The sequence below is a fragment of the Pygocentrus nattereri genome, chromosome 3, assembly GCF_015220715.1.
Source record: "Pygocentrus nattereri isolate fPygNat1 chromosome 3, fPygNat1.pri, whole genome shotgun sequence".
Classification (NCBI taxonomy): domain Eukaryota; kingdom Metazoa; phylum Chordata; class Actinopteri; order Characiformes; family Serrasalmidae; genus Pygocentrus; species Pygocentrus nattereri.
This window is the reverse complement of record NC_051213.1, coordinates 35,903,505-35,931,074: the sequence shown is the minus strand read 5'-3', so window position 1 is coordinate 35,931,074 and position 27,570 is coordinate 35,903,505. Positions and strand designations below refer to the sequence as shown.

Genomic DNA, 27,570 nt, shown 5'->3' with positions numbered 1-27,570 from the left:
GTGATTGGCTTCATGTGGAACTGCTCCCAAGTGTTCCATTCTATTAGCAATGCTTTTCTATGAAGATTACAGAAGCTGTGTGCACAACTGAAAGCCACTGAGTGCACCTTAAATTAGATGTATTGAGTAATTAGGTGTCCGGACGTTTCTGACATTACTGGGCCAGCTCCCCGGATTTCTAGTGACACTGAAATTTAGTACAAGCATTAATTAATGTCCAAGAAACCTGCACATATTGTACTATTATTCACACACTGGCTTAGAACCTGCACTGTCCTTTCAGATATCCATAAACAGTATTGTAACGATGTTCAAATGAAAAACTACATGCTCCAGGATCAAACATCTTTAATGTTTGTAATTTTTCTATACTCTTTGGTCTTTCCTTCTATCCACCAATCACTTGCTTTTTGCATGTTCAAAAAGTTGAAACATCACATTGCATTTCCCCAAAACTTTAATCATGGTATGTGGTTGGCGACAGCTTATGTACATCCAAAGAGAGTGGTCTCACATCCATTCACTTAAAAGGAGAAATAAAAAAAAACAAAAAAAAAAACAACCTCAACATCTTATGGCCCAGCTTTCTGCCTTGTAACTTAAAAAGAAGCCTTTTTCCAATAAAAGAGGTGGTTCTTTGTCCCGGACAACGCATCTCTTAACTAAAGTCATACGTGTGCACCAGTCTCTTTTAAACATCTGCCACTGAGTTTGCTCACCCAGAAGAAGGTATTCCAGAAGAGTCGTGGTGTTACAGCTGATTTTATCTCCAGACAGCAGCCAGAAAGCAAGCTCTTAGCAAGCTGCGCGCTACAGAGACGTGATCGTTTGGATGCTACAGGCTCTCTGTGGGATATACACTATCAAAGAGATGCAGCACATCCATCGCACACCTGTCCGAAGCAGAGGCTACATCAAATCCAGCCTCTGAAGTTGGCAGGTTTGATTAATCTGTTTGACACTGATGCCCTCATCTCCCATCTCTTTAACAATCTTTAATCTCTCATGCTCACTCTCTTGCTGCCCGTCTCACAAAGACTATATTTTATATACATACACAAACAGTCTCATCCTCGCTTGTCTGAAACACAGTGGAGTCCACAGACCAGGCTGTGTCTATCAGGTCGGTTCTGGCTCTGAGGCAACAGCCTCAGTCATCAGTGCTCTCCAGGATGCTCTGGCTCAGGGCCAGGTCCCAGTAGTGCTCTGTGCCATGCTTCTTAAAATGTTCCCGAGCCATGTTCTCCGTAGGACACTGCTTGAACTTCATGTCCCCAAAACTGCGCTCTTTAGCTGTGCCCTGAGAGAAAATGATCAGGAGGCAGGGAAGAGAATATAAAGAGGTAAGGAAAGAACAGGGGGTAAATAAATAAATAAATAAAATAAATACACACACACACACACACACACACACACACACACACACACACACACACACACACACACCTTTGCAGAAGCAGGAAAATAAAATGAACAATCAAATAATCTGTTTTTTCTGACTGATGCCAAAATGTCTAAACTATCCGTCTACACTAAAAACCAGCCAACAGTAAACTGTCTGCAATAATTTCCTACACACACACACAAATTATGCACTTGCCCAGATGCTTACCTCCCAAACCAGTGTGCACTTGTTGTGCTTCTTTGATCCCTCTTCGTCTGAACCATCAGGGTCTGACAGGAAATAAAGGAGTCAAAAGTTAAGAGGTTAATCTCTTTATATGACAGCAGCTTACAAGCCGAAAATGAGGCACTAGTGAATCATTTCAGGTATTTATTCAAAGAAGAACAAATTAAGAAGAATTAGGATAGGGAAGCAACTAATGTGACATTTATGTGACATTTGACACCCCTCCTCCTATTTCCTATCCCTCACCTTCTCTCTTTGAACTGGGCTCGTCCCATTTGATCCTGCTCAGCATCAGCTTCTTAAACTTCTTTTGGGATTTGGGTCCTGTAAGAGGAAATGCATATTCATTACAAAAAGTCAAGAATACCACCTGTGCTGAATTTGGATTAATTTCACTGTAGTCACACTGAACATTGCTATTCAAAAACAGAACTAATATATTATTTCTGTGAATGACCATTCGCTGCTTCTCTTTTTCTCACCTCCCTCCACCACCACGATGTTGACATCTTTGTGCAGCACCACAGTGCCTGTAAGGTAGAGCTGGCGTGCATTGGCCTCCACTTTGAACTTCTTGGCTGGATTATACAAATTTCGGATCCTGCCACAGAGGCGGGAAAGGTCATGACAGAAAGAAAAACAGCAGATTAATTGTCACAGGACTGACAAGGCTGCACATTCAAGATATAAGTGTGCCTCATTCAACTTGACTTCTCATAGAATCTCAACTGCAAAGGGCCAGTGTGGCTGCAGGTTTTCATTCCAAACAAGCAAGAGCACAACTGATTTCACTGGTTTAATGAATTGGTCTCAGTTTTCAAATAATCATGTGATCTGCTGCTTTGTCGGAATGAAAACCTGCAGGAACACCAGCCCTGGAATAGTATTATTATTCAGATTATTGTCCACTGTCTCTATTGCAAGTTGCCTCCCAACAAACCGTTATTGAAAGTTCTCAGAATGACAGGTGTTAACAAGTGTCTGCAACGTTCAAATGAGTTATGAACAAAATTATGATGATATAATTCCTTAAAAAGTTTTCCACACACATCCATAGCTGCTTCTTGCCAAGGGGTGATACAACCTATAATCCTAATTTTATTTAAGAATAAAATATCATGCTAATTACTTTGGGATATTGTCCAGACCTAGCATGGATATCTACTTATTCAGACTAACAGAATATCACATCACCACAATCACAATGCTGAATTGTGGGAGCGAGTTTAAACAATTATCTGCTGGTACCAATAAGAACTATTAATAAAGGCCTTCCTATGTGTATAGATATGTTACCTATAGACAGCAATGTGGACTCCCTGATTCAGATCCTCCCTCAGCTTCTTTACTTTCTTCTCTTTCCTCTGTTCTGCTGTGAGCTTACGCGCCGCGTTCGCCTCTTCATGGGCCCTGCACAGACACAAGAAAAATACAAGCCATTAGTGTTTACTTCTGCCCGTGACTGATGACTAATGCAGTGTTTGAGTGAGTACAGTCATGGGACATGTTCCACGCTCACTTTTGTCTTTTGGCCATCTGTGCTCGGACGTGGGCCTCCACCTTCGTAGGATCTTGCACAGCCTCCGTTCCCAGCACACGCATCAAATTAGAGATTCGCACTGCACAGACAGACACATCAGTACAAATCATGACATGGGAACACTGCTTCTTATGGTTGGTTTTAGGCAGGTATAACATCTAACAAAACCAGTTTTGTTGTTTGATTTCTCCACTCTGTTCTGTAAACCACTTTACCTTTGGGTTCTGGTGGTGGCATAAGCCCAAGCCGGACCTTCTCTTGAACCTCTTTCTGCCCCTCTCGACGCGTCTGCCGTCGCAGCTTCTTCTGCTCTTTCTTTGTCAGATACACACCGAGTGTCACCGGTTGGTCTGGGTCCACTGAGAGACAGAAAGCCAGGGGCAATAGAAAAATCAACCAGTAAAATACAGACAATGAACTGTCAGTACTACCAACCATACTAAAAAGCAACTGAGAATCTTAGATGTACTAGAGCAGGATTTCAACTCCCAACAGGAATGCAATACTGCTCAGTTAAGTGATGAAATTTAATGGATGAACGGCTTGGTAATTAAGACAAATCAAATCAGTTAGTTAAACCAGGTAAAACAAACTATGCAGTGTTGTGGTCTCCAATCCATTAAAGACTACGTTAAAGTACCTGGAGGGGCCATTTGGGCTGGATGCTCCACCAAATTAGTGACCCCATGGAACTCCAAACCATCAAATACTGTCTCGGCAGAACTATAAATAGAAGAGACACTTTCAGCGTAATGGAAAGGACTGTCAGGACTGCTACTGTAACAGAGAAACAATATATTTTTTTTGGCAATGCAAATGGTTAGTGAGGGGCTGCTTTGGCAGTGGCAGGTTTCTTACAGTTCTAGGTTGGAGGGCAGGATGTAGGAGTCCCACCACTCAATCAAAGGCACCTCTCCCTCCCCAAGCTCTTTCTTAGGGGCAATCAGAGCCAGCTTGGTTGAGGCCTGGATCCCAGTTTTCTTAGCAGCCTGTGCAATTTCCATCTGCAGCCTCTCCAGCTGAGTCTGAGAGAGAGATAGCAAGAGAGAGCGAGAGAGACTTTAATTGTGTATGATTTCCCTTGATCAAAAAAAAAAAAAAAAAAAAAAAACCACAAACAAAAACAAACAGGAAAAAAATCTAATCTAAAACTATTCCCAGTACAGTCTATAAGCAGGTGTAAAAATGGGGGCTGTGCTTGTCAGACCAACTCACCTTTGTGCGTATCCTTTGGGCTATTTTCTCAAAGCGGCCTCGCTCATGAAACTTAAAGCCCTTCCTGGGTCTCTGTGGTGGTGCTACAGACATCCGAGGGTCAAAGTAGGAGGTGGACTCAAGATCATCACTAGGCTTCTCCTTCAGCTGCTGCCTAAACTGCTCTCTCTTCACTGCCCTAATATTAGCTAGAGAGGAAGAGGAATAAGAAAGTGAGGGTTGATAAGGGTAGGACAGAAGGGAAGACAAAGTCTTTCAGTATCTTTCAGTTTGTGTTACCTTTCAGAGTGGGCATACGGTGTGTGAGTTCTACTTCCTTGCCACTGGCATCAACAGTTCTTCCAAGCTCATCCAGAATGAGGGGTGTTGGCTTTGTGATCTCGCGAGCCTCAACTTTACTATAAAAAACAAAAAAAACAAACACAGAACTATGACAACAGCTGAATCCTAACAGTTTTATGAGACTATATAACAAAATGCAGATTTTATTGTATGTGTTTGAATTCTTCATCAAATGCTCTCTTACGGTGGTGCAATCCCCATGGCGTGCAGGTTGGCTAGCGCTACAAGGTTGTGTGGTCCTGTGTTGGTCAAAGTCCCCAGGATGCCAGGCTTCATGGCTAGGGTGGACTGGATCTTAGCCTGGAGCTCAGCTGCCTTGCGGGCCTTCTCAATGGCATCGTTCATAAAGCTAGCAGCCTGGGAGGGGGCGATGGACTGAGGTGTTCCCACTGAGGGAGCACCTAGGTTGGGTAGAATGGGACGCGGAGCAGGGGTCTCTGGCTGGGGTGGAGCCAGCGGTAGTCTAGGCTAGGAAAGAGAGAGAGTGGACAGACACTAATCATGCTTGACTTCTTAATATCAAGACTAACACTTAGATGGACAAGAAAGGTTTGGGATACATATTACAGAAGAGTGCCATGAACATAGCATGCCACCTACCTGTGGGACAGGAACTGGAGCTACAAAACTGAGCTGCTTTTTCCTCTCCTCGATCTGCCGCGTGGCTGCTTCCATCATCTGCTTTATCTGTGAACAAAACCAAGCTCGCTTAGCAAAAACGTTAAGAGGCAGCTGCACTACTCTTGAATCAATATTTCTTACATCAACCATACAATGCAGAAGAAAAGTACAGCTCTCCAAGCAGTTCACAGGTAACAAACGCTTTTCTGTATTCAACATGTGTTAGTAGAAAGTGCATTACCTGCATCTTGGTGAGCATTCCAGGGCTCTCCGTAGGAGGTCCAGGTAGGACTTCTGGCTCCTCAACCTCCTCAAAGCGAGGCACCCTCTTCTTTTTTGCTGCAACTTCACCACTTTCTGTATCCTTGCCCCCTTCCACTTCATCACCAAATACATCCTACAAAGAGAGAAAGAGCATGGTTCATTTAAGGACCAGATAATAAATGTCTAGTTATAACAAACGGGAATTTGAAGACACTGCACTAAGTTTAACTTGAGCTGACTGCAATTATTTGAGCTGATCATGATTTAAGGTACAGCACAATTCATTTTCCACAGTTGTAAGCATCCAATCATATGCTGACATCATATACAAAATAACAACTGGAGAATTTATTCAAATAAAAGAAAGCAGAAAGTACAGTGAGACACATCACTGGTCTTACAAAAACGGAAAAAAAAGAAAGTGCTAACTTTTGACATATTATAACAGACTTAGTGGGTAGATGTGAGTAGTGTTTGTTCATTTGAAGCTGTTTCTGGCATCAACTGGAGGAACTAAGTATTTGTAGCTAGGAAACAAGACAGATAATTAGTTACTGTGGCTACTTTAGCCTTGAGTTCCATTTGCTATATTTCATTCATTACAACAGCGGTTTAACAAGTTTTAAGCGCTGTAAAGCTCATATGTCCAATTAAGTACATTTTATCATACTTCAAGAATGCACTGTACGGTGTGACTAAGAAAGCAGAGAGAGAGAAGGAGAGTCCAACCATAACGAGGCTACCTACAATATCTGCCATTAACTAAACCCAACAGCTTAAAACATTTCTTAGTTCTCAATGTTACCTCAACAGACTAACATGTTGGCACACCACCCACTGAGGAGAAAAGTTCACCACCATCTACTGTTGCGCTAGTTCACTCTGGTGTTAGGATTAACTCATTAGCTTAACTGAATGGAGCCCTCACTACAAGCCTTTTCCAGCACAAGAATCAGCTGTGTTAACCCATAGGGATTCAAAAATTCAAATGCATCTCTTTTGCTGCAAATGTTTTCTTTGTGCTACTTTTTTTTTTAGCCTGCTGGCACTAATGCACCTGTGTAACCTTTTTGCATATTATGACTAAAAACATTTATACATTAATATCAGACAAAACTAAAATTAAATCCCCAGGGTTAAACAAATGGTTTTTTGATACTTACAGAAAACAGAATGTACATCTCTAACAAGCAAGTCTACCCAACTACTTGACATAGTCTGAGGAAAGTGTTTGCTTTAGCTTTCCGATTACATTTTGGGTAAATTGGTTATTTTCCATAATAATTTAGTCAACATCATTACCATATACTACCAAAAATAAAACCATTTTATAAACAACACTCATCAATTCATATAGTGTGGGTATATCAGACCTTCAGCTCTCTCTTGCGGTTCCTCTCTCCTGTACCCTTGTTGCCTCGAGAGTTCTTACTCTCCTCCAGCGCCTCAAAGAGTCGCTCCACAAAGCCACTTGCAGAATCATCGAGAAACGGTCTCAGCTGATCTGAGAGAGGATGAGAGAGGGATATTTCACTGCTAAATGAGATGTTTAGCTCGTTGGCCACTTTTAATGCAGGGATGCCCAATCCTGGTCCTGGAGATCAACTGTTCTGGGGATCCAAAACCTGGCTCTGAAGGATGTCCCTAAAGGCCTTTATAACTTGGATCAAATGTGTGGATCAGACCAGAACCACAAACTGACACTAAACCAGTTTACATGGAAACATTCACACACAAATTACACTATTACTTGGAATTGAACAGTAAACAAATATTTAATTGAGAACAGAGCTGAGATTAAAGTTGACACAACAATTTACCTCCATGTGACCTGGAGCAATACCTAGGAAATCACCATAAGTGTTGATGTATGCAAAGAAATTGCACAATATCCCTTTGTCTTCTCTAATACTGTTACCTGTATTGAAACATTTAGCAGGCGCTCTTATCTTCCTCCGACTACTCAAACACCAACATACTACCCCACAGGAAAATACACATCACGTCACATAGCACCATGTGAGAATGGGACATTTTAGATTAGATTTTTTTACCAGACTGAATCAGATTCATCTTTGTTTTCCCATATACTGGTACACCTGGTATCGGTTCAGTGCCATACCTACATAATACGTATACAAGTTTATATATTTCCTACCTGTTGTCTTTCTTTTGTCCAGCCCCTTCCCTACACAGTGCAGAGCTGCAGTGACCACAGTCGGTTCTGAGAAGCCAAGCACCTTTTTTACCGTCCGCTCCACCCAAGGCCGCAGCTCCTCAACCTCCCGCTTGGGCAGCGACATGCTGGGAAGAGCTCTCTTGAACAAATCACACAGAGAATACTCAATTTAGGCTTCCTCTCTACACACTCAGCTTATGGTCAACACAGATCCACTGTTAACATGTACGGTTACAAAATAAGAGAGAATCCTTCATTAGGCCCACAACAGGGAATTTATCAGTAGAAAAGGGTGAGCAAGAAAAAGAAACGAGCAAAGAAGAGAATTAACAAGCAAGCAATTAACTTTGTTAAGTACTTAAGGTTTTTTACAGTTTGATACTACATTTTATTTATATATATATATATATATATATATATATATATATATATATATATATATATATATATATATACACATACATACACACATACACACACATACATACACACACACACACACACACACACACATTATATATAGCCACATTTAGGTTTTTTTGCTCAAGATTCACAAGGACTTGTAGTTTGAAAACTGAGACTGACTGGTTAAATGAAGGGAACCAGGTGTGCTCTTTTTTTTATGAAACCCTGCATTCACACCATCCCTTTGCAGACAAGACCGGACATCCCTGCCCGAAACATACACCTTCATAAACAGCTCAGGATCCACCAACATCAACTGAACAGATCAGATTAAAACATCAGCCCCCTCGATCAGGTGTGTGTTTGGGCAGGAGCTGTGTAGAGAAGATCTCATGGGACGTTTGGTCCCTTTAAGACGCAGGAATTTAACGGAGAAAGGTTTCTAAATGCACGGCGAGGTCTGGTCAGTCAGCCGTTCCCCGCAGCACTGCCGTCTTCCCCTGTTCGCAGTATTTTGGGGAAAGTTTATTGCAGAGAATAATCTGATCCACGGCAACCACGATGGATGTGTTTGGACCACTGTTGCCTGCTTTTCTTTCTGGATTAACACAAAAACCCAACCCGCGTCCTCTAGAAGCCCCATTACCTCTCTCTGACAGCGGAGGGGACTTTATATTACTAAAAGCCGTGAAGTGCGTTATAACCCCACATCAGCGGTGGTATCGACACACAGGCCAAGCGTTACCCCACATTAAAGTCGACGGATAGTTAAATCTGTAACACGCTGGTCTTTCTATGAGTTTAAGTGTAGCGAGCGTTTCTGGCTCGAACAGCCCGCCGTTGTCGTTAATTCACCCGAGCGCGTTTGTACCGCGCCAGCTAAGCTAGCCGACCAACCCAACTCGCCCACTAATGTATTTACCCTCTGTTCTCCTCGTTAATACTGCCGCGTGTTAGTGCTCATTATTACTCGCAGTAACGCCAGTTTCAGCTGTAGCAGCCGTTTCTACCCGCCCTGAGCAGAATCGGCCCTCGCCAGCCGACAGAGCCCCACGCCGCCGCCGCCGCCGCAGCTGTTTACAGAGACGAGCTCACTCACCAGCGGGCGCTTCTAACGGCCCGACGCCAAAGTCAGCCCGGCCCTGTAAAGCTGAACACTCTGTCGGTGAAAAAGCCCGTTGACGGACGCAGCTCGTTAAAAAACAGAAGAATTTCACCAACTTTCTTGTTGCCGCTTCGTACAGAAAACGTTGAAATGAATCGGAAGCGGAGACCGAGGGGTTCCGCTCAGAGAAGCCGCGCTAGCGCCCCCTGCTGCCGAGGAGCTCCACTGGCACCAGTTAAAGGGCAATGCCACGTATTTTTCAAAATTTCTGCACAATGAAATGAAATGAAACTCACATGTACTGACATGTGATTCATTCAGCGTGGTTTGGTGTGGAATTCTAGAGAAATTTACCAAGTCAGAATTGTTCATAGTGGTTGTGATAGGAACCAGACGTCTGAAGAGTTTAATGCCTCAAAAAACTCCATCACGGAAAGTTATTACATGAAATACAAGAAATGAGGGGAAACATGAAGGCAACTGTAAAGCAAAATAGTCCCCAAAGAAACCTATTTTTTTCATATTTTCCATTTTACCATAATAATATGTAAAAACCCAGAAGCTCGCTGCTGGTTTTGGATAGTAAATAAAATGGTTAATTGTGCTGCAGACATGGTGACCCCTGGTTCCTATCAGCATCTCTATAAAGACATCAGAGTCTATAGGTTTCTGTACATTGAACCCACTCAACAGAATTATGTAAGCATTTTCAAAAATTGGTGGAATTCCCCTTTAATGTTCAGTCGTGATTAAATGGAAATTCCAAAAACTTTAATTTATGCATTAATTAAATCATTTTGATATAAAGAAAGTAATTTGGAGAGTTTTGCTGTGAAATACACTATTCAAAGATCACAACTCGTTCACATATGGAGTCTGATGACACTCCGCCTGTGTTTTAAAGAGTAAGAGATCAGGACAAATCAAAGGAGCCACGTTTCACAGTTTCAAAGATATCTTACATAAGGGTTTTACAGTGAGCATTACAGATTTGACAGGCATTGTCATTGGCCTAAGCTAACATTTTACTTTAATCTTTAAATTCAAACATATTTTCCTTTTTGTTTTATAGAGATTTAAAGAAAACATTTTCTGAGGCTACCTCACTTGGCACAGAAACCTGAACCTTGTTTTGTCACTACATTTGAGATATTCCTGTAAGGCTCACTGAACTTCACACATAACTGTGGGGGTCTTTAGGGGGTCTGTTTTGTGATATAATTATAGCTATCTCTTGATTGCCTTATGCTCCAGCACCCCCTGCGACCCAGAAGGATAAGTGGCTTAGACACACACACACACACACACACACACACACACACACACACACACACACTATCTAAGCCCCTTAACCCTCCTGGGTCATGCAATCTCCACACAGAAAGGACCATGGTCACCCAGCCTGACAATCAAATCCAGGCCCTTCTTCCTGTGAGGCAACAGCGCCACCCACTGCAACACTGTTTACTGTTTTAATAAAATAAATTTACAAATAAACTGGTGTTGATGATGCCCTGCGATGGACTGGCGACCTGTCCAGGGTGTATCCTGCCTTCCGCCTGATGACTGCTGGGATGGGCTCCAGCACCGCCCATGACCCTGAGGGAGAAGCGGCTTAGAAAATGTGTGTGTGTGTGTGGTGTTGATGAAGGATGGTTAGATTGAACCTGAATACAGCTGAGATAACTGGCACACGAAATTATATGTAGCTAAATGAGAACAACTGATGCAAAATCCCACCCCTGAATACAGATTAGCAATTCTAGTTTAGCAGCTGTAACTAGACCTGAGCACCTCATAACTTTCATAACTTTACAGTAAGCCACAGCTTTGTGTATGGGCTACTTATAAACTGGCAAACAGCATGTACTGCTTCTTGTGGCTACCCTGCTGAAAAACAGCATAGAGCAGCATGCTGGTCTAAGATTGTCTAGTGCTGGTTCCATTGATGCTGACCAGCATTTATGGTGACCAGGTATGCTGGTCTATGTTGGTTTGTCTAGAAAAACGTGGTCATCCACAAGAAAAACTGGAGACCCCCATCGTCCGTGGATGATTTCTGATGAGCTTTGTTGATGTTAATGGCAGATCAACTGCCTCGCAGCAGGAACCAAGAAGCAAATTCATCAGAAAGTGAGCAAATCAAGTTCTGAATTGCTAATGTAATTTTGTTAGAAGATTGACGGCCAACTGCCAGGCTGTTCACTCTGCAGGCCATAGCAGCATTTGCATTTACTAATTGTAGTAGCATATCTCGTCCACTAGTTGCCAGTCACTCACTAGCAGGAGCTGCTTCAGTGGAAACAGAAAAGTCCTTGTGAGCAAGTCCTTGGCTTTGTGAATAAATTTCGGTTCTTATTCTCATAGTAAACGCACCCAGTGACTTTCAATAGATTTCAGTGGCACATGGGAGCACATGAGATCAAGCAATTAATCTGCTGCCCATTCATCATTCATTGCAGCCCTCCCTCCATCTCCTTCTGATGTGGGTCATGTGGTAGCGGTAGTAGTGTGAGCAGGAGTGCTGAGCCTAGGGCTATGCTCCTCATTCTGCTGAATTTTACACTCCTTCCCTCCCCTCCATACCAACACACTGCAGGATTTTTTTTCTTTCACCACACCCGGCCCACTCCACATCTCTCCCCAGTGACTCTCTGCTGTACCACACAGCGCACACTCACCAGGCTGTAAAAACAACATCTTTGCCGATTCCATGCTGTCTTTTCAATTATTTGTTTACTAATTACGGATACAATAAAGATGTTTTGGGTTCCCCCGCAACCCAGAGGGAGAAGCAGCTTAGAAGATGTGTGTGTGTTTTTGGGTGCTTTGTGAATATTTGTGTCACTCTGTCGACTTCAGTATTATTTTGATACACATCAGTTTTCAAATTACAGGGGAACCAGGGGGTGCTTATGTCCTTGAGCTCACTCAAAAACACAATAAAATCTGAAGTTTTGAGGGGTCAGCTTATTTTTGGCATAGTCTTATGCAAAATAAAATAAAAACTAAATGTAATTACATGTCAAAAATTGAAACCCTCCTGCCTCTTTCTGTTCTGACTCTTCTCCAGCACAGCATAGGTGTTGCTATTCCAAGTTGAGCACCACAAAATGGAGCACATGATTTGAAGTTCTCCTGCAAAAGCTTCTTTCTGCCTTGGGCTTTTTTTTCACCATGAACACTGGAAGATGATAGGTTTTCTTATGCTTGTGTTTGTATGGGTGGGATTGTTGGAACGAGTGTTGCTGCTCCATAGTCAGTTATATCATTAAGCTTCGGTTGTTGCATGAAAATTTCATTTTGAAACCAATGTAACATTTAATATACAAACAGACAACCAAGTAGATGAAATAGAAATAATGGAAAAGGGGAATTGCATTCAGTGACAGTCAGTTCTACACACAGCTTTTTAATCTCCATAGAAAAGCATTGTCGATAGAATGAGATGTTCTCCTCCTTAGCAGCCCCTGTCAGCTAAAGGGGTATAAAGCCCCCCAGCATTGGGCGGTGGAGCAGTGGAACTGTGTTCTCTGGAGTGACACCTTTGGAGTTAGATGGAGTGGAGTAGAACTAATTTTTCATCATCAGTACCTGACCTGATGAATGCTCTTGTGACTGAACGCGATAAAATCCTCACAGCAATTTTCCTACATCTAGTGTTCAAATCTGGACCTTCGATCCAGTCTCCATTCTTGTATTTTGCACTCAGTGGAAGGTATGACACAAAGGTGGCCAATTGGGTACAACATCAACATTTCAGTGCTAAATACCAGTACTTACAAAATACAGGACAAAAAAGGTATTCGATGTCCAGATATGAAGACCTCTGGTTAAAAGCACCCCCCCCGAGAATAGCAGAGGCTATTACTACAGCAAAGGGTGGAACAGACTACCCTTGATTACAGAAGAAACATCAGATGAAAAGATGACAACTGACATAGAGTTATATTTACAGGCCGGTGACAAATGAAGGAAAAACCAGCACAATGTCTTGTAGTAAGGTCTTTGGCCACCACGAGTTGTCAGACTGCTTCAGTGCACATTCATACAGGTCTACAAGCTGCTGGAACAGTACAGTTCTTCCAAGCTATATTTCTTTTATTGGCATTTTGATGATGGTGGTGGAGTGCTCTAACATATTAGTCCAAAATCTCCCATCACTGTTGAGATCTGGTGACTGTAAAGGCCATAACACATGACTTACATCATATTCATGCTCATCAAAGGCACTTTTCCTCTTGCCTTCTCAAGACATGGGGACATCTGGGACTGTTCTGAGTGTTTATACATGCCGCAGAGCGTGGTAGAACGTTAACTGCTTAATTAAGTGCAAAATTCCAACAAATTCCACCTCCGTTAGTTACTGTTCCCACATCCGTTTAACATTCAGCTCAGGCCACAAGATAGCATCTTTAACACTTGTGCTAAAAGATGAAAAGTTCTGTGGCACAGAGGAAAAAGCACGTAAAGGAAACACTCCATTTAGTAAAAATCCACGGTCTCTTCAACATAATCATGTAACATCTTTTAGTCATTTGACGTTAAAGCTGAAGATTTTCAGTTTTAAAATAGAGATTTGAGCAAGAGAGGCTGAACCTTCAGAGTTAACACTAGAGTTAGCGCTAAAGCTAACGGTAAAGCAAAGACAGCTCATTTTAATATTGTTCTGAAATTTTACAGACATGATTGAGTGTTAGAAAATGCATTAGCATGCATAAAGTTTAGCTCACCTCAGAGCTGCCTGTTGATAGTTTTGAGACTGAGCTGTGAGCGTAGTCTTCTACACCCTCCAGATGATCAGGATAGTGTGTGTCTGAATGATTTGTTCCTCAGTAACACCTTTTAACTACCTGTTAGCCAATAATTCAAACTACTGCTGTTTTCACTGCAGGTTTGTGTAAAGCTGCAATATGTAAGATTTGTTCTTAAAACGGAAAGAAGCAGTATTACTGACTGAGGAGGAAAAAACCACTAAAATAAAGTGTACATGTGCTGTTGCGACTCACCTTGTAAATCCAGAAATAATATTTTAAAGGTAGAAGGTGTTGCGTTTTTCAGACCACGTCATACATCTTTACATATTACATATTATGTATGTCACACAACCTCCAGCTCTAGGTTTAGGCCTCAAATGCAAAAACAACATTATACTGATAAAGACATGATGATAAAAGTAGATGATTGATTTACATTCTTTCAAGACACAGCATGCACCAAGTTCTCTGTGAATACTCTTTCAACATGCTTATCAACATTAGATTCTTTCACTTGAGGAAGGTGTCTGAAGTGCAACTGTTCTTCCTCATATTGCTTGTGTGGAACTTATTGTCTTTTCGGTGACAATTTTAGTTATTTCCTTTATATTTTTTCTCATTCTAAGAATAGCTCAACCAGTTGGCATTATAAACCGGTCTTTAGGGGGTTACATTGCAGAGCTCACAAAAACTGATCACTGGGCTAGCAGATGTCTACCTCAGCTATTGATTGTAAGTATCCTGATTCACAAAGAGCTGCTTGTATGTGTTTAAAATGTCTATTGTCCTGACACAATCCTTAGCATGAGCTGCTGAGAAATATCCGCTGCATAAAAGCCTGTGTGGTAGGACTACATTAGACTAGGCTACTGCAGACTGATGGACAGTGCACTCTTGAACAAAGACTTCATCATTGCATCATCATGGCTCTCTCCTTGGCACAGAAAGAAGATTTACAGCATACCCAATTCCACCACAGAGGTTTCAAAATCCCTAAAGCTTACAAAAAGAAGATCTGATGACTTTTGTTGGAGTAGTGCTTAAAATTGCTGTGAAAATGTGCATATCTTTCAGTGTTTATGCTGTTTTCGCAGATATACAATATACACCCTCCATACCACTGATATACACTGCTTTTTTAAACTTTAGGCTGGTAACAGTCCTGGTGGTCCTTTAGGTCTTTGGCCAAGAGAACACAATGTCCATTATTTCCATGAAACAAACTTTTTTGGTGTTGGTTTTGTACATAGAGCTCAATAAAATAGAATTGGTGCAGGAGATTGCATAATGCAGAAGACGAGCAGCAAAAGTGATGACTGTTACAATCCTGGTGGATTAAATTCTGCAGTTTCTTTCTTTTCTTCTCTCTCTCCCTCCCTCGCTTGGTACAGGGTTAATGACTGGCAGTGAGGACAGACCAGAGTACTGCGTGTGTGGACGGCTGGGGTTGGGCAGCGCTTCATCAATCTATACCATTCCCCCACCCAGTCTTACAATCATCCCAACAGTTTCTCTCCTGAGTGATTCTGAGTGAAAGAATGTTTTCTTGTACTACTCCAGTGTGATGTATGCGTACAGTAATAGATAAATAGATGACTACACTGTGTACTGTGTGTATGTTACATCAGCAAAGCTTTGCAAATGTCTGTGTTTGTGTGTTGATGCACATGTGGAGCGCACAAGAGCGTGAGTGTAAAAGGTTCTCTTTCTCTTTGTGATTACACTCAGCACGATGAACCTGTGACCTGTTACGTAACTGAGTGGCGTGTGTAACAGTGCAGCTCCTATCAGTCCTCTTTAACCCTCAGACTGAAGCAGTTCACGCCACTGACACTCATCCATTCATTCACAGCAGCAGCTCTGCTTCAATCCCAGATCAGCTTCAGCGTCCTTCTTCATTCTGACTGTCTCTGTGAAGGATGGGTGCTGTCTTTTTCTCTCTCTCTCTTTTTTCCCTCTTTATCTTTCCTTTCACCTTTTCTCTCTTTACTACTTTCTTTTCTTTCTCTTTTTGTTCTGTCTACTTTTCTCTAATTCTTTCTGTCTGGCTCTCTTGTGTTTCTCTTTCCCTCTCTTTTGTCTTCCCTTTTGTCCTCTCTCTACTTGCTCTCCCTTTCTTTTTTCTTTCACTTTCTCTTCTCTTTGTCTCTGTCGTTTATTTCATTCTCTTCTGCCTATTTTACTTCTTTATTCCTATCTCTCCTTCCTCTCCTCTCTTTGCCTCTTTCTTTTCTTTTTCTCTTTCTCGCACCTTCTGTCTCTCTCTCTCTCTCTCTCTCTCTCCCTCTCTCTCTCTCTCTCTCCTCTGCTCTGTCTCTCTCTTTCTCTGATTGTTTCTTTCACTTTTCTTTCTCTCTTTCAGTGTTTGTCTCTTTTTGTCTTACTCTTTACTCACTGCTCCTTTCTGTTGTCTCTCTCTCTTTCTTTCTCCCTTTCTGCTCTCTCTGTCTCTGCCCCCTTCTTTCACTTCTTTCACTTCTCTCTCTCTCTCTCTCTCTCTCTCTCTCCTTCTTTCCTCTCTGTTTCTGTCTCTGTATGTGTGTATGCAGTGTGGTGTGCGGTGCTCTGCTCGAGCTCTGTTGGAGAATGTCATTAATCACTGGACTAAATACCATCACACGTTACTGGGGACAAGGGTATGTACATTACTGGCCCCTTCTGTGTGTGTGTGTGTATTGTGAACCAGGGCTCTGTCTCCAGCTTAGCATTCAGAAAGAGTAAAAATAAAGCTCATTTATATTCTCTCTCTCTCTCTCTCTCTCCCTCTCTCTCTCTCTCTCTCTCTCTCTCTCCCTCCCTCCCTCCCTCTCTCTCTCTCCCTCCCTCTCTCTCTCTCTCTCTCTCTCTCTCTCTCTCTCTCTCTCTCTCTCTCTCTCTCTCTCCCTCCCTCCCTCCCTCTCTCTCCCTCTCTCTCTCTCTCTCTCTCTCTCTCTCTCTCTCTCTCTCTCTCTCTCTCCCTCCCTCCCTCTCTCTCTCTCTCTCTCTCTCTCTCTCATTCAGTAGTCTCTTTGTAGTGGTATGGTGATCAGTCTAGATCAGAAGGGACCACTGAAGACCAGACACACACACTGGGGAGTGCACGTTCTGTCCCATATACACACACACACACACACACACACACACACACACACACACACACGTGCATGAGGGCTGCCCCAAATCGTGTGCAGCCTGTAGGAGTAGAGAGAGTAGAGAGACACAGAGTACCTTCACCCTGTGGGGATAAGCGCAAAGAGGTTAAGTGGAGGTGGGGAAAAGCTCAGAATAGGGCTAATGCAGGTAGGCAGGCACAATATTATAAGTTGACTCAAAATTAAGATGCCCAGATTTCTGAAATAAAGAACATTTCCAGTTTGGCAGTCAAGATACTGTATCATTAAAATATCCAGTGTATCCAGTAAAAATGTTCATGTATTTTGACCTTGTTAACTGTCATACTGTAATAAACTACGGCGATGGCTGAGTGACTAAATTGGGCACTAGGTTATCTTATTTCTTGAAAAGGTGTTTGTGGTGATGTTGTGGACTATACAGTTGGTAGCTTCTCGCTGAGTTTTATGCATCAGAATTCTCCAACACTAGGCGAGAAAGTAGTAGAAGTGGTTAGTAGATAGCAGCAGTCAGCACCCTCTGTTGGTCAAAACAAGCACATGTGAGATGTTTGAGATCTGCTCTGCTGACATGTCTTTCTTAAGACTTTCCCATGTGTTTTTATTTCAAAAATTATTATTTAAAAATGGGGGGCATTTCCATGGACAGCTCCAGCCAGGGACAGGCCACCGAAAACAGGGACTGTCCATGCTTAAATGGGGACAACTGATCACCCTACTCAAAATTCACTTATAACTTATATGGAAGTTCCATGGAGAAATCTGTGACTATATAATGTAAATTCAATACTACAACTGTTACACAAACAATACTGATCTTAAGACAGACATAGGAGAGTCTAAAAATGTTCTTATGAGATTTTACCTAATTGTCAGCACAGAAGGAAAACTTGAGTTTTTCTGAAGGTTCTGAAATTTTCTAGCATCCATGTATGATCAAGCAGGGGGCTGTGAAAACACAAGTGGTGTTAGATCCTAAGGACCCCAGCGCAACAAAAAATGACTATATACAGGGAAATGCATCAGAATTAATGTTGGTTGTGACGGACTGTAAGTTACAGATGCAGCAAATAGAGATGCTGGAATAGCATCACATACTCTCCTGTGGTTATATGGCCTGCAGTCACACAGTCCTAGCACACTCACACAAGCATACACACATATAGCCCTTTCAAAGCCAAAGGCAGTTTACTCTTGGTTCAAACCAGCATGATCATAGGCTGACCCCAAGTGTTCCTACTTCCATTCTGGCTCTTGACGGTTCATTTACTAAAAGCCAAACAGAAAGCTCAGCTTTCAAACCCCAGTTCCACACCTGCTGAATGAAAAACAGTCAAACCGCAAAGCTAAAGGATGGTTTTCCATAGACAGATTAAACCCATACTGAGCTACTCACTCTCAGCACAGATCCTTTGTTGTCTAGAACTCAGTTTAAATTGATGTCTCCCAGCTTTCAGTGCTTTAAAATGCATATTTGTGTTTTTCTTGTTTTGTTTTTCTAGATGTGCCCCAGAAATGGGCTACATGGGCTTCCACAGGGCACAGGATAAGGTATCCCGTTTCAGGTTCAAAATGGTCTTGTGTAACACCCGTTCACTCTTTGTCCTGGTCTTTCTGTTTGCCTTTTTCTTAGGCACTTCTTAAATACCTTACTTTGCATTAAAAATGTAATAAACATGTTTGGAGGAAAAATGATTACCTGTTCCTTTAGGCTCATACCTGAGAAATCAGCGCATAACATGATTGCATTCAAAATACTATATTCAGTACATCTTCCTCCTCAAATTGCCCTGTGTGAATATGCACTTGCTCTCAGTATAGTCCATCTAACTCTGTGAATTTATTGTTATTGTTTTTTTCAAGGTGACTGCATGTAGAATCTATATAAAAGCAGATTCTTTTCACTTTGTTCTAGTTAAATAACAATCAAACTACTACCACCACTACAACTACTACACTATGTATTTTGTGTCAGTGGTCTACATTCCTAATATGGCAGTTGCTTGAGTTACAGTAGTAGTAGATGGAGGAGGGGTGTGCGTGTGTGTGTGCGTGTGTGCGTGTGTGCGTGTGTGTATGTGTGTGTGTGTGTAGTAGAGAGAGCAGCATGCGTGAGTTCTAATGGAGGTTCAGAATGGACGCAGCAGGGGGCTGAGAGAGAGAGAGAGGGAGAGAGAGAGGGGGAGAGATTGCATCGTTGAGCACATCGAGTGACTGTGCACATCATCAGCCTCGCCCTATGTCATGCCCTTTTCCTCCAGACACACAGCATGATCCCACTTTATTCTTTCATCTGCTATATTATAAACACACGCACACACAACCAAAGCATTACATCAGACACGTCCAACCCTAAAATAAACAGAACCCTATAAATACTGTGATGAATTTGGCAGCGTTATTCTCACAAGAGACATTATACAGTAACTAAATCATATTTATAGGATGTAAATACATATATGGCCCAAAGCAGCCATAACATTCTGCAAGCAAAAATAACATGGGATCACCTTGATTCCCCTCAACGTCCTACACTTATACAAACACACACGCGCTCGCGTCTCCCACCTCCCCTCCCAGCTGCCCCTGCTTTCTATCCCTTCTAGAGGAGAGAGAGCTGTTGAAGGATGGAGAGAGAGAGAGAGAGAGAGAGGAGGGGAGGCAGTAGGATGGGGGGCATAGGCTGCTCTCTGCCCAAAACTGCATGGAGACAAGGGGGGAGGGGCGGCCCTGTGTTTGCGTGTGTGTCTGTATGAGTGAGTGTGTTAGGATGTGTGTGTGTGTGTGTGTGTGTGTGTGTGTATGTAGGGATGAGGGTGCAGGGCTGATGATTAGTAATGTGCTTAGAATGTGTGTGTGTGTGTGTGTGTGTGTGTGTGTGTGTGTGTGTGTGTGTGTGTGTGTGCTGTATTTGTGTGTATCCACAACCCTGGTCCACATTACAGCACTGCACTGAAATAAAAACAAACATAGGCCGGTCACTGTGTCAGACGGCACCGTACAGTGAATGTGTGTGTGTGTGTGTGTGTGTGTGTTTCACTGAATACTTCATGGGGGTTGGGCAGTTAAGTCAACACTCTTCTATCCCTCGTACCTAATGTTGTATCTGTACATTAAAAAACCACCACAACACTTACTGATATTCTTATTTTGAGATCAGAGAAAAAACAGAGTTGGGAGTAGCGCTGTATTTTACCTGCAGCACAGCAGTAACACATCACAGTTTAAACCCTGTAATCCTTGCACCCTTTAAGATTGCAATAATTGCCTTAATAAGACTTATGTTGCTTGTGTTACTCATATGTCTCTAAAAGAACCGTTGATAATGCACAGTGTATTTAAAACTAATTTCTTCTATATGGATCATTCAACTGAAAGGCAGAGCTGAAAACACACTACGTGACATGTTCACATACAATCATAATATTTTTCATGAAGAAAGTGTTTAAGTAGTGACAATTTATAATGTTACATGCTAATTTTCAGACTTTGGGACACATTTTCTTCAAAACAACGTGATCTTAATGATCACCATGTGGCCATGAGGGACAGGGATGCAAACTCTCTTCCTGCTCTGAAATGCAAGAGTGTGGCTAAAATAAGGCTCTGCCTTTGGATTTACCATAGTGACATGAAAACTTGGGACAGCATTTCTTTTCAAAATTAAATGAAGGATAAATCAAAGTCCTTCAATGTCACTTTAAAAGACAACCAAAGGACAAAAAAAGAAAGAAAAAAGTATTATTTTCTCAAGTTGAAATTTAGGGGTTAGTGTTCGGGACAGACACCGCCCAATACAAAGTACACTATAAATGTTGATTTTGTATATTTAGCCTATTATCTCAGTTAATGCTTAAATAGATTTAAATGTAATACACTATAATTATTGTAAATCTCTACAGTCTCAATACTTCATTGTTTTTTTTTATTGTGATACTGCAGTTTCAACTAATTCCACAGAAAGGTCCATATATTATCCATACCTGTCCTTGTGCTTAATGTGCATGTGTGCTACCTGCAACAGCTGACGGCAGACTTCCACTGTGAAGGTGAGCTGTGCAGTGTGAATGAGCAAAGTGTCATAAACTGGACAACCTGTTGAAACATCTAATCACACTAATATGAAACTGATGGTGCTGAAGGGGAAAGATCACTTTTTAACAACAGGTCAATATAAATAGCAATTTAATCATCATCTAATAGTTTGCTAATGATCATTATTCTATAATTGTTACTAAATGTTTCAAGTTATACAAATCTTGAGTTAAGAGTACTTAAGTTATTAACACCTTATAATTAATGATTACAATTCAAACAAAACTTTTTGATTATTTATAGGTCACCAAGTAAAAAGCTAACTGGTCAAATGGCACTAATTATTAATGCAAATTGTTGCTGGCCAAAAAAGAGCCTATCCCAGAGCTCATTGGGCAGAAGGTGGGAAAAGAAGAAATGAGTCATTTGTAATTGATTTATTTGATTCTGTTATTATTTTCATTTTCGATGCTATGTATGCCATCAAGCCTCTCTGTGTTCCCTTCCTCAGTGTCCATGGAGCTGCAATCCATGTGTGTGTGTGTGTGTGTGTGTGTGTGTGTGTTTCTGCTGCCATGGTGCAGACCCACTCTGAGAGTGTCTCTAAAAGCACCTGGAGCTGCTCATGTGACGGACAAACTGGTGGCGGTGGTTATTATTAAAAGCAGAAAAACAGTCCTTGGCGTTGTTACCATGGCTACATAGAAGGTTAAAGCAACAGCTGGCCACAACTTGCTCAGGCAGAGAAAGTTAAATGAAAAAATGATCATTTACTGTTTTCCCCCTTTTTTGTCCATTTTTAGATGCCAATTCAGTTCAATTCAAGATTTATTTAGATAACTCCTTTTACAACGGCCATTCTCACAAAGAAGTTTCACAGAACATCTGGGCTTGAGCCCCAAATGAGTAAGTCAGGGGCCACAGGGACATGAAAAAAACTCCCTAAGAATAAACCTTGAGAGGAACCAAGACTCAGAAGAGGAAGTCATCCTCCTCTGACACTGCAGAGCAAACAATAGCACAACAAGAGCAACACAAACAAAGAACTGATACAGAATATATAGCAGTGAATGCTGAATAATCATTGGACAGAAATGTTTAGATTAATCAATGAAAAAAGAGAATTTAATCCATGATAACCAATGACCATGCTGTCATTCAGCGACAGAAACCACATAAGCAAGTCCATAGGTGTAATGTCTGGGGGATTACAACTAATTAATTAATATATTAATTATTATAATAATTAATACATTAATATAATTAATATATTGATTAATATAATTAATAATTATACGTTGGCCATATACTAAATTGCCAAATGTATTCACTCAACCATCCATATCATTGAATTTAAGTGTCCAATCACTTCCATCCAAGTGCATCCAAACCTTACATCACCAAGCGCAATGCACAGTGTCAAATGCAGTGGTGTAAAGTGCCGCCATTGGACTCTAGAGCAGTGGAAATGTGTTCTCTGGAGTAATGAATCACGCTTCTCCATCTGGCAATCCGATGGACGAGTCTGGGTTTGGCGGTTGCCATGAGAACAGTACTTGTCTAATTGCATTGTGTCGAGTGTAAAGTTTGGTGGAGGGGGGATTATGGTGTGGGGTTGTTTTTCAGGAGTTGGGCTCGGTCCCTTACTTCCAGTGAAAGGAACTCTTAATGCTTCAGCAGGCCGAGAGATTTTGGACAATTTCATGCTCCCAACATTGTGGGAACAGTTTGAGGATGGTCCTTCCTGTTCCAATATGACTGTGCACCAATGCACAAAGCAAGGTCCATAAAGACGTGGATGACTGAGTTTGGTGTGGAAGAACTTGACTGGCCTGCAGAGTCCTGACCTCAACCCGAAAGAACACCTTTGGGATGAATTAGAACGGAGACTGCGAGCCAGTCTTTTGACAATATAGTGTATAACCTCCTCAAAACCAAACTGGTAAAATGTTGGTATCACTGATTTTAATGAATGACATTTGGATGGAGTTAGGATGATTTAGCAAACATCAGACATCAAACATGTCTTGGCTGATCAACTGCATTTGGGATAAGGAGAACATTTTCTGACTCAGAACCAGAAAATGTTTCAGTTTCAAACCACAGCAGTTGGTTTCCTCAGTTCCCAAATGCTTAGCGAGTGCTGTTAAATGAAGAGGTGATGAAACACAGTGATAAACATGACCCTGTCCCAACTGTATTGAAACGTGTTATTGGCGTCAAATTCAAAATGGGCATATATTTAAAAAAAAAAAAAACAAATTTCTCAGTTTCAACATTTGATATGCTGTCTTTGTACTATTTGCAATTGAACATAAGGTCTCCATAAAAAAATGCACATCATTGTATCACTTTTATTTACATTTTGCACAGCGTCTCAATTTTGCTGGCAAGGGGGTTGTACCACCATGATAGAAAGGCATGGGGTTAGATATACAGGCCAGAAAAAATCAAGTAAGATGAAGGCTTGTGCCTGAACGTGATCATCCACAACACACACAACACATGAACACAAGTACACGGCTTATTACACACATACACATGAGCACACAGTCACGGAGGATGTGCTAACCAGCTGGGACGTGGGTAAGACCCACTCAATCCAAAACAGATTAAACGAGTGAAGGCCACGTATTACAGCACTGCTTCCCATGCTCTCTCTATCACTCTCTCTCTTTTTCTCTCTTTCCCCCTTTCCAAAACATGTAGGCCTTAATGCTGCACCCCCTGCAGTGACACATCTGCCTGAGCATGCTTCTCCTCTGCTACTGGGGTTACAGCATTAAAGTGAGAGTGTTGCAAATGTATTACACATACAGTCACATGCAAAAGTTTGGGCGCTCTGGACAAAATCACATTATGTTACACATTAAGTGATAATTTAACTATGCATAATGTGTAACTACATAAATCTTATAATTATATTCAATGTGTGTTTCATATAGGGGGAATAACCCTTATAAGCCCACCTGTATCTGAGTAATCATAATTTTGGTATGGGTTTTTCAGTTTCTAGTGATATATCTTATAATGAATAAAATAAAATCTTACTTTTACACAATCAAGCAAACCTATATGGTTTGTTTAAAAAATACTGCAATAAAGAAAGGAAAAGAGGAAAAATCTGGACTGGGCTTAAATGGACCCACTTTACCAAATAAGCCCAACTGTGTTTCGAATAAGCTTACTCTTTGTTTTATCTCAGATCAATGATAATAATAAACAAGCTTACCAACAACAGAAGAATTAATAACAAATATTTAAACTGGGGGCCATTATTAATAATAACAGTACCTTGATTGAAGCTACTGAGCTCTTCAGTATGATCTATTCATAGTGTTTGTCTATGTGGACTGCATGGCTATGTACCTGATTGTGTACACTTGTTTGCAATGAACATGGCTGAGACACCTGAGTGCAATAATTGTGTCCACATACTTTTGGCCACATATATCAACGCTGTCCAAAGAAAAACAAGTATTTCCAAAATAGTGATTTAACAAGAGAGGAAAAACTTTCTTTTTCTCAAATACAACAGTGAAAGCTGAGGAATTAAAGTAAATCTTTACTTTCAAAATACTTTAATGTAGAGGTTTTATTCCAAGTAATAGGCATTTCTTTTGGCCCATTAAGTATGACATTATCCCACAGTGTGAAGGGCAGTGAGAGAAAATATTCTCAATATATGTTGTTTTTTATATGTTGTTTTAGCAAATGGCTTTTTGTTGTAGAAAAGTAACACCTGCCCTTTGCAGAAAGGGACAAAGTGAAAGGTGATAACAGTCTAACCTTGTCAACTCACTCCTTTGTTTGTACAGAGATGACCCTTGTCTCATAACCTGAAGGTAATAATCACCCCACTTATCTCTATTTCATATTCTCCTTCTACATCCCCCTCCTTACCATTCCTCAAATTCCTTTCCTTTCTCCCCCCACAGTTTTCAATGTATATAAGGTCCTTCCAAAATATTCTTGTTAGACTAGGCTGGACTGCTGACCAGACTGGACTGGTGACAGACTGATGACCAAGCTATGCCCGTGCATGCATGTTGTCTGCATGCACATGAATAAGACTAGGCTCCTCATACTGCTGACTGACTGTTGACCGACCACGCTGTACCCTTACTCTGCATGTGAAGTAAACTCTAGTGTCTTGACTCTTCCTGCTGAATTTCTAACAGCGCCTACCATTTTCAAATCAAGTTAAGAAGTTAAAATCAAAAGAAATGGAGATGACATGTTTTTCTTTCATGTTCTGTCCCGTTTTAAATATACACACACATCGGCCCACCCTTTGCAGCTATAACAGCTTCAACTCTTCCGGTATGGCTTTCCACAAGGGTTAGGAGTGCGTTTATGGGAATTCTTGATCATTCTTCCAGAAGTGCATTTGTGAGGTCAGACACTGATGTTGGATGAGAAGGCCTGGCTCGCAGTCTCGGCTCTAATTCATCCCAAAGGTGTTGAGGTCAGGACTGTGCAAGCCAGTCAAGTTCTTCCACACCAAACTCGCTCATCCATGTCTTTAGGGACCTTGCTTTGTGCACTGGTGCACAGGCATGGTCAGGGATGAGCGTAGCGTGCTGCTTTTTGTACTTAGTTACAAATTTTAGTAGCTAGTAGCTGTAGCCACTGCAGTTTTATGAAATGTAGCTAACAGCTGTAGCGCCTACAAATTTTTGTGTAGCTATAGTGAAGGTTTACACCACAACGTCGCTACAGGCCTCAATCAATTCCGGACAAAATGAACCACAGAACGCAGCTGTTAACTGGGCTGGTGGCGATTGTGTTATCCTGACTGAGCCATGGACAGCTCGACAAACGTTCACGTGCTCGCCCCATACGCTTATCACCCCTTATTAGTAGGCTTAACTCAGGGTTGCAACCGAAATGTTAAGAAGAGCCGTTTTGTCCTTTCAGCAAAAATCAAACCACCTTGGGAGCTACAACATTTTATGTCCGTTTTACCATCTTGGCTGTAAGTATGTCTCAGTATGTGCTGACAGTAGGGAGAATTCGAACAAGAAGCAGGAGAAAGAGAAGCTGACTTCAGTTTTGCGAGTTGCTGCAGATTAAACGTCAGCAAACCAGAGTGATTTATAAATGTAAATAAGGCCATTCTTCTCCAAATGATCGATGCTCGTCTTGTTTCGTTATCTGCGTTGCTGTGTGTCCAGCAGTCTGTGCATTTTCAACGTTATAGGTTGGTGAATTAGCAGTTCTACATTAACTCCAGCGTTTAAGACCATTTATTGTGAAACCTGTGTTATAACTGTGTGTTATAACGATTTTACAGCAAAGATTATTCAGGCCTGATTCTCACCCCAAACAGAGACAGAGTCACTGATGAGGATTTTGAGGCTAAAGTGTTGCTGGCGTTTAATAAGGACTCTGAATGTCATGTCTGTACACACCGATCAGACATAACATTATAAGAATCTCCTTGTTTCTACACTCGTTGTCCATTTTATCAGCTCCACTTACTATATAGGTGCATTCTGTAGTTCTACAATTACAGACTGCAGTCCATCTGTTTCTCTGCATACTTTGTTAACTCGCTTTTACACCATTCTTCAGTGGTCAGGACCCCCATGGACCCTCCCAGACCAGGTACTATTTGAGTGGTGAATCATTCTCAGCACTGCAGTAAGTGACGTGGTGGTGGTGTGATAATGTGCGTTGTGCTAGTATGAGTGGATCAGACACAGCAGTGCTGCTGGAGTTTTTAAACACTGTGTCCACTCACTGTCCACTCTATTAGATGCACCTGTGTTGTCGGTTCACCCTGTAGATGTAAAGCCAGAGACGACAGCTCATCTCTTGCTGTACAGTATGAACTAATCATCCTCTATTCCTTCATCAGTGGTCACAGGACGCTAATGGCTGGATATTTTCAGTCCAGCAGTGACACTGAGGTGTCCAGCAGCACTGCTGTGTCTGATCCACTCAGACCAGCACAACACACACTAACACACCACCACCACATCAGTGTTACTGCAGTGCTGAGAATGATCCACCATCCAAATAGTACCTGCTCTCCATGGGGGTCTTGACCACTGAAGAACAGGGTGAAAGAGGCTAACAAAGTATGTAGAGAAACAGATGGACTACAGTCTGTAACTGTAGAACTACAAAGTGCAGCTATAGAGTAAGTGGAGATGATAAAATGGACAATGATTGTAGAAATAGGATGGTAGTCATAATATTATGCCTGATTGTTGTATCTTGCTGAAATGTTTCAGTTGGAGCAGTTTGATTTCAACAGTTGACAATTTTGTTGGATATCACACCTTTTGGTGTGCAAGTTTGAATGTTGGTTACACCTTCTGGTGATTTTCTTGTATATTTGCAGCTTTTCATTTGTGTG

At 41.6% G+C, this 27,570-nt stretch overlaps 1 protein-coding gene across 2 annotated transcripts; it reads right to left on the bottom strand.

Annotated features, from left to right (window-relative positions):
• Positions 1–439: 439 nt before the first annotated feature.
• prpf3 (PRP3 pre-mRNA processing factor 3 homolog (yeast)) lies at positions 440–9,492 on the bottom strand. Of its 2 annotated transcripts, none has more exons than XM_037536055.1 (17): positions 9,296–9,492; positions 7,771–7,930; positions 6,986–7,116; positions 5,590–5,745; positions 5,328–5,414; positions 4,912–5,195; positions 4,665–4,783; positions 4,386–4,573; positions 4,029–4,195; positions 3,811–3,893; positions 3,386–3,529; positions 3,150–3,249; positions 2,927–3,040; positions 2,113–2,231; positions 1,877–1,954; positions 1,613–1,674; positions 440–1,300 (listed from the first exon to the last, which is right to left on the bottom strand). In XM_037536055.1, exons 2-17 carry the CDS (start codon positions 7,913–7,915, stop codon positions 1,151–1,153), a joined length of 2,127 nt encoding a protein of 708 aa, XP_037391952.1. In that variant the 5' UTR covers positions 7,916–7,930; positions 9,296–9,492; the 3' UTR covers positions 440–1,150. The 2 variants fall into 2 exon arrangements, with proteins under 2 accessions (XP_037391952.1, XP_017556348.2); XM_017700859.2 differs by lacking the exon at positions 9,296–9,492 and adding an exon at positions 9,119–9,259.
• Between the last annotated feature and the right edge of the window lie 18,078 nt (positions 9,493–27,570).

Coding starts and splice junctions, on each gene's coding strand:
- prpf3 (XM_037536055.1), bottom strand. CDS start 7,915: ATGTCGCTGCCCAAGCGGGAGGTTGAGGAGCTGCGGCCTTGGGTGGAG. Junction 3,894..4,028: donor CTGCCCTCCAACCTAGAACT/GTAAGAAACCTG, acceptor TTCTATTTATAG/TTCTGCCGAGACAGTATTTG. Junction 3,530..3,810: donor AGCCCAAATGGCCCCTCCAG/GTACTTTAACGT, acceptor TCTGTCTCTCAG/TGGACCCAGACCAACCGGTG.